This window comes from Triticum aestivum, chromosome 5B (genome assembly GCF_018294505.1).
Source record: "Triticum aestivum cultivar Chinese Spring chromosome 5B, IWGSC CS RefSeq v2.1, whole genome shotgun sequence".
Taxonomy (NCBI): domain Eukaryota; kingdom Viridiplantae; phylum Streptophyta; class Magnoliopsida; order Poales; family Poaceae; genus Triticum; species Triticum aestivum.
The window spans coordinates 705,679,316-705,686,720 of record NC_057807.1 but is presented as its reverse complement, the minus strand read 5'-3'; the positions used below and the strand labels follow the sequence as shown (position 1 = coordinate 705,686,720).

Sequence of the window (7,405 nt, the reverse complement as noted above, 5' to 3'; positions counted from 1 at the left end):
CTACCGCTACAACTGCGGGGGGATGTTAGAGATATATTTTGTATTAGAGATTTTGTAGGATTAGATAGGAATTGTTTCCATCTTATCTCTATGAGGCATCTTGTTCTTCAAGTCTTGTACTCAATATATACTCGCCCTCGAGGCTCATTACAACATCACAACGCATTACGCCAATCATCCCTCTCTATCCCTTCTAACACTGTCCTCCCTTTTGTGATGTTAGATTCTTAAACTATGCAATAACAGAAGTCTGACCTCATCAATGCAGAGAACGTGGGTTCTAACTCTCTTTTCCAAAAGAAAAAAGTCTCTTCGAAACCCCTTGTACATTTATATGCTACATAAATAAAAAGAAAGTGGTTCCTCGTTTGTTCTAAGAAAAAAACGACAATTACACTTGTAAATTATAAGGTTGAAACAGGTCGCATACCATGCTGATGTGGCCGTAGTGGATGATGCCAATGTCGCTAATGGTCTATGCTCAATCTTGTATTCCTTTTGGTTCTCCAACATTTTTTGTAGTCTTCTATTGATTATTTTGATTCGGACAGACAACCTGTGTCGAATGGCGATTTGGGTGCACAAACCAGTCAAATATTTTTGCCATACTTTCCAACCTCGATAACCCTTGCTTTTAAGGTCAACCTGTTACTCAACGAAAAAAACCATTTAGGAGTTACAAGCAGTCCATCATCTAACAAGTTATCAATAATCAAATTTATCTGCATTAATTAAATCTTCCACATATCCTCAACAAGAAAAAAAAAATTGTCTGCATGTGAATGACTGCTAAACATTTGTTCTCATTTCTGATATGTAATATCCATTAGCCGAAATTGTATTTGTGGCTTTAAAGATTTTATGTTTACTTTGATTAATATGATTAGGGGTATATTTTTTCACGAATACGCAAAGCTTGCATATTTTTCATTGGTAGGTAGAAAGAGCTTTTACTGGTAAGGTTGGCCTAGGAGTGCAACAACCTAAGCAGAATAGGAGGGGATGCTTAGCTCCAAAGTTGAAAGCACAAGAAGCTAGTTCAGGGCAGGATGCCTAGCAAGCCGGTCGGCCCTACTCTGGCCCACAGACGTGCCTCGTCACGGATGGCGTCAGTCATAATGCTGATGGAGGGGCTCCGGCCATCGAAGGAGCAGCTGTTCCTATGCTTCCACACCCACCATGCGGTGAGGGAGACAATGGAGGTGAATCCCTTGTGCATAGCCATGGGAGTCAAGAGGAAGGAGGCCGCCCACCAGTTGAGGAATGGGACATCTCTGGAGGGGATGGAGGTAGGAAGTCTACACCATGAGAGAATCTCATGCCACACTAGGCGGGAGAAGGGGCAATCACCGCGGAAGTGTTGCATGTACTCTGGCCCACCTCCGCTTTAGGCGTTATGCGGATACTACATGTTTTCCTTGTATTTCGCCTTTTTTATTATTTTTCTTTTGAACCGAGAGGATATTGTTTGACTGTGTGCATCTTAGCTATGCAGATGTCGGATGTAATGCTTAAATCTTTAAAGTAATATAAAGCCCTTCTTTAAAAAAAAAAAAAGTACTCTGGCCCTTAATCACACAGGATGCAAGTGGTGTTGTGTGGTAGACCGTGGCGGGCGAGGCGGTCATTTGCCCGACACCAGTCCTAAAGTGCCAGCCAAAGATGTACTTTGATCCCGATCGAGCGGAGCCCAGGTTTCCATCTCAGGTGCCAGTGAGGGTCAGCGCCGATGAAGAGCTGGTCGTAGCAGGATTTGGCCGAGTAGACTCCCAAATTTGTCCACCGTCATTTAAGCTTCTCGGACGGGTGAATCAGTCTGACCTGGCGCGAAAGGTCGACGTACTAGATGAGGGCAGTCGCGCCGAGCACGCCACAAACATCCTGCACCTAGGAACGCAAGTGCAAACCCTCCTGGACAAGACGTAGGTTGCGTCTGCGGCGCGGTCCAAGATCGTAGATGAGCGGGGCGATCTCAGAAGCGGACCTGCGATTGATCCAATGATCGGTCCAGAAGTGGCAGGAGCGGCCATCGCTAACATGCCAAATTGTGGAAACATGAAAGATGTCATTGACCTTGGGATTGGAGGGGAGGTGTGAAAGTCGTGTTGCCACGGGCGGAAGTTGTCCGTACGATATAGCCACAACCAACGCACACGGAGGGCGATGCTGGTTTTGTGCAAGTCGTGAACGCCCAGGCTACCCACGGAGAGCGGCCGACACACCTTGGACCAGGCGACTAGATAGTGGCTGTCGCAAGCATCCTTCCGGCCAATCCAAAGGAATCTATGGATGATGCGATTGATTTGCGAGAGGAGGGTTTTGTTGAGGATGATCGCCATGAGCATGTGGATGGGCATCACGCTGAGAATTGGCGGACCAGGGACAACTTTCTCCGCGGGTGAGCATGGCGCCGTGCCAAGTGGATAACTTGCAAGCCAGCTTGTCGACGAGAGGAAGCAGAGCCGACGTGGGGGCCTTTAGAACCGAGAGTGGTAGGCCGAGATAGGTGATGGGGACTATGCAATGCGGCAGGCAAAGGTGTTCGACGCCGCCTGAGCCACCTCCGGCGAGGATTGGATTGGGGTGGTGGAGCACTTGGAGAAATTGGTGCGCATTCCCGAGGCTTCGCCGAAGACACGCAAGGGCTCGTGGATTGCCTGTAAGTTGTCTTGGTGGGATGCCAGAAGATCACCACATTGTCTAGACGTGACGTGGTGCGTGGTGAGGCTCTGGAGGATGCCGGAGCTGGCAGCGTGCATCATCAGGAAGTTAAGAACATCGATGATGAGGACGAATAACATCGACGAAAGAGGGTCACCCTACTGGAGCCCATGGGCATGCTCAATCGGGGCCCCTGGCACACCGTTGATGAGCACATGAGTTCAAGGCACACGCTATGTAGTGTTTGACCAGCACCCTGGGAAGCCTCAGGTTGTGCAAAAATTGCACGATTTGTTGCACAAGGAGAAAATTATCATAGATACTCCTCCCAGAGATGAATGCACTTTGGTTGAGGAAGACCATCAAGCGAGGAGCGATGCCCATAAAGAGCACCTTCACGAACAACTTAGCAACAAGGTGAATCAGGCTGATCGACCTAAAGTCGAAGGGGACTCGACATCGGGCTTCTTCGGCAGGAGAGTGATGAAAGCTTCATTCAGCTTGTGAAAGCATCTCCTGTTGAGGGCGCAGAGCTTGTCAAAGGCCTCACAAATGTCAGCTTTGATCACGTCCCAGCAGCTGCGTAGGAATTCAACAGAGAACCGAACGGGCCCAGGAGCCTTGCCGGTGGAATGCATCTCCGATGATTAGGGGTATAAATGAAGCATTCCAAGCTTAGCTGGAGATGCATCCAATCTTACTGACCCAAATTAATACGGTGGTTGAACGGTCAATATATATTTTTGTTTTGCGAGAAAGAAGGTCAATCTATACCTATTAGTAAAGTACGGAGCATTTCTGCTCGTCCGTCCTCGTATGTTTTACTGAAAAGCTCTTTATATTTTCTGTAAGTAACCCGTGGTCCAACATTAATTGCCCTTTCTCTCTTGGGCTTTTTTACTCTCTCCATTCCGTAATGTAATGTATACAAATTTTAAAAAAAGTCAAACCTCACAAACTTTGACTAAGTTTGTGGAGAAAAATATTTACATCTAAAATGCAAAACATATATCATCAGATTCATCAGAAGATGTAGTTTCATATATTATATATTTGGCATTGTAGATATAAATAGTTTTCTCTATAAACTTGATCAAAGTTACAAAGTTTGACTTTCCAAAAAATATGTATGCACTACATTTTGGAATGGAGGGAGTATTATTTACACAGAATAGGTTAAACATGATTATGCTATAATTTTGCAACCGTAATTCGGATTAAAATAATTTGTATATATAATTTGATTAAAAAATGCGTAGTTTCCAAGCGTTCCATTATTTATTCCTGTTAACACTTTGAAATCTGTTGAGGGAATAAACTTAATTAAACTAATTAATTGCTCTATGGTGTATTTTGGGAAATCCTAACACACAATATATCTTTTATATCATCTTTATATATATGAAATATGTTACGAGGGCCTATATGGATCGAAGGGAGTACGAATGATCGATTTCAATGGGCATATAGGAGTAATAAAAAAAGGAGAGAATAAAATGTTTGATCAGTATGGATAAAAAAAGAAAGAGAGATTAAAAAAATGGAGAGAATAACACAAAGGAATTTATGTTAACACCAAGTGCGTGGCATGCATGCAATGCAATAATAAAAAAGAATTAATACCGAGGGACGTGAGAGTGGCACACATATATGCATTGCTGTGCAGTGTGCGAACGTTATGCGCAACAGTAATAGGAGCATCGAATTGTATGCAACGAATTAGGGTCATTTCTGTCAGACGTAGACAATTTTTTACTAGTCTTCAAGCATATGCAAATATGGCCTAAAACATGTTTAATAGAATCGTTTTGTTGAGATCAGAATCGTCGTACAAAAACCGTACCAAAAGTATAGTATGTGTACCATGCTTTTTAACGTACTATTGATATGAATTTCTGCAGCGTGCGCCTCTCTGCCGTTGTCGGTCACAATTCAAATGTTATTGGGTCATGCAGATGAACAGTTTAGTGGACACGTCAATTATCTCTCTCGTTGCAACGCGCGGGCATACGTGCTAGTATATACTTACACCCTCATTTCTGATATTATCAAAACAAAACTGTATTTCAAACTACTCAAGCAAAACAAACGGTTAGGGAGTGTCTATTCAACAACCAGTGATTTTTCTTTTTCCAAGAATCAGATTTGAGGAACAAAACTGTAAAAATAAATGGAACAAAATCGTAACTATTGTTGGAACAAAAGTATATTCTTTTGGAACAGAAACGGAACAAGTTATTTTACAAAGAGAATTTGGTGGCTGGGAAGAAGAAAACTAGTGGGATATTGTTTACCAAATCTTAATAATTAAACACAAATTACCGCTTCACACACACACACACACACACACACACACACACACACACACACACACACACACACACACACACACACACACACACAAATATGAGAGAAAGGAAGGATGCCATCACGGTAGATACTAACAATAGCAAACCATTTTTTCGCACAAGAAGAAAAGCATAAGGATTTCTTGAGAACATTAGAAAGCAGTTAACGCATAAGCAAGGCAACCCAAGCAGACCTGGTCGAGTACATCCTCAGCTTGGAAGGCGATATCGCGCGTCTGGCGCAGCCACACCTGGCTCAACGGGTCGGTGCCGCGGATGAAGGCCTGGAGCCACTCAAGACGGTCGCGCATGAGCATCATGTCATCGCCCACTTGAAGCAGCATGTTGGCCTCGCTCGCCACCAGCTGCCCGAACTTGGAGAGCACCGCCGTGATCGCCGTCTCCGCCATCTCTCTCGTCCCGTACGTGGTATGTCTCTCTACCCTAACCAATTGCTGGCTCGCCTCTGCTGTCGCTGTGTGTATGGCTGTATGCTATTTGATCCTCGAACCTATACATATATATAGATATACATGTCTAGCTGAGCTTAGTACTCCCTTCGATCTATTCCCTCCGTTTCTAAATATTTGTCTTTCTAGAGATTTCAACAAATGACTACATACCGAGCAAAATGAGTGGATCTACACTTTAAAATATGTCTATATACATCCGTATGTGATGGTCATTTGAAATCTCAAAAAGGACAAATATCTAGGAACGGAGGGAGTATATTACTTGTCACTGGTTTAGTATATAAGTAATATGAATTGACACAGTTACTCGTTCTTTTTTTACATGAGCCACTTGTATTACATTATTTCATTAAGACACGGCTACATCACAGGTTACAGCACGAGTTACATCATCAGGATAGTTTAAAATCCAATGATTTGAAGCAGCAACTGGTAGTCCCGCACCAATAGCCGCCAACACATGTGCGGGCTTGTTACTTTCACGTGGTGTGTGCACTACAATAGACTGAAGAAATTTATGTTCTAGTTTTAGTCTTTTAGACTTTGTGAATGGGACACATGTTTGACCTCAACCGACAGAAAACGTTTCACGCGTCAACAGCCTGATCCGATGCCTCCGCGGGTCCCACACAGCTTATCTCTCCTTTTTTCAGCTTTATCAACACGAACGATTCCAACCACACCCACCACTAAGTGGGCCCCACAAGGATTTTTTTTAAATGAGCTGTGGCTGCGTGGACTCATCACCTGCGTGCTACCTTTCTTATATAGGGTTGAAATTTATTTATTCCGCCTACAAAAAAATTGAATTCAAATTTCATTGAAATTTTCAGGCAGCAAAACGCCAAGATATTCAAGATTTTTCCACTGGTAACAAAACGTGTATTACTTTTTGAGTCGGTTTTCCTTGAAAAAATTTAAACAACACAAATTATCATTACCTGCCTCGGTTATAAACGGAGAACAGTCTCCAAAGTAACTAACCGGCTGCAATAACAATAGTGTTGAGTTGGTTCTTAATGGAAATCGACTGTAAGCTCAGTCGTTTGTATTTTCGGGAAGGAAACCGGCTCCGGGTTTCCATACACAGCGTATATACACCCCCAACTGCCCTAATCACGTCAAACCCCACCATTAGACTAGAATTAGTGGCGGGCAGGTCCGGATACCTGTCACTGCTACTTTTTCAAAATAACAGTGGCGGGTAACTCGACGTGCCCATCACAGATAGGGACAATTCCGTGGCGGGCGCTTGCTAATACTCATCACAGGTAGGCTCTTCTAGATTAGCCTGCGCTTGTCTCAAAAAAAAAAAAAACTAGATGAGCACCCGCTATGCTGGAATTTTTGTCTATTTGGGCCTAGCCCAATAGCAGTTTCACAAATTCCTATTAAATCCTAAAGGCCCAGCAGTCCATTTGTGCAAGGCAAGAGGGGAACTAAAGTTTAGTCCCACATTGCTAGTTTAGAGGGAGTTGGACCTTTTTATAAGGAAGGTTCTTTTCCCACTTGTATGAGCATGAGAACAAGAGAGAGATCCACACGCGTTCCTCTTACGACGCGCCGCGGGTTGCGGGAATGAGCTGAGTCGATGTCTAAATTTTTTCCACGCACTACGGGTATACAAAGGTCACTCAGAAGCTGAAACATTTTTTTGTAGTGGACACTGAATCCGAACGGTGCGCCTCTTCGGCTGCTGCCTGTTCGTTTCGTCTCCCGCGTTCCCTTCAGCTCCCGACGCAGCCTCTCGCCTCCTTCTCTTGCGCCTATAAAAGGGAGGTCGCTCCTCTCAGATAGACGCACCAGAACTACTTCCTCCTCTCGCCACCGGTTCCTGAGCACTGCGCTGCTGCTACGATCTTCCCCATCCCGGCTTGCGGCGTGCACCGCAGGTCGGGACAGTAGGCCTCCGAAACCGCACCT

At 44.3% G+C, this 7,405-nt stretch overlaps 1 protein-coding gene across 1 annotated transcript; it reads right to left on the bottom strand.

Moving 5' to 3' along the window:
• Positions 1-219: 219 nt before the first annotated feature.
• On the bottom strand, positions 220-5,483 carry LOC123115353 (disease resistance protein RPM1). The gene is made up of 3 exons (XM_044536523.1): positions 5,204-5,483; positions 431-645; positions 220-232 (listed from the first exon to the last, which is right to left on the bottom strand). The coding sequence occupies exons 1-3, from the start codon at positions 5,417-5,419 to the stop codon at positions 220-222; spliced, it is 444 nt and encodes a 147-aa protein (XP_044392458.1). The 5' UTR covers positions 5,420-5,483.
• Between the last annotated feature and the right edge of the window lie 1,922 nt (positions 5,484-7,405).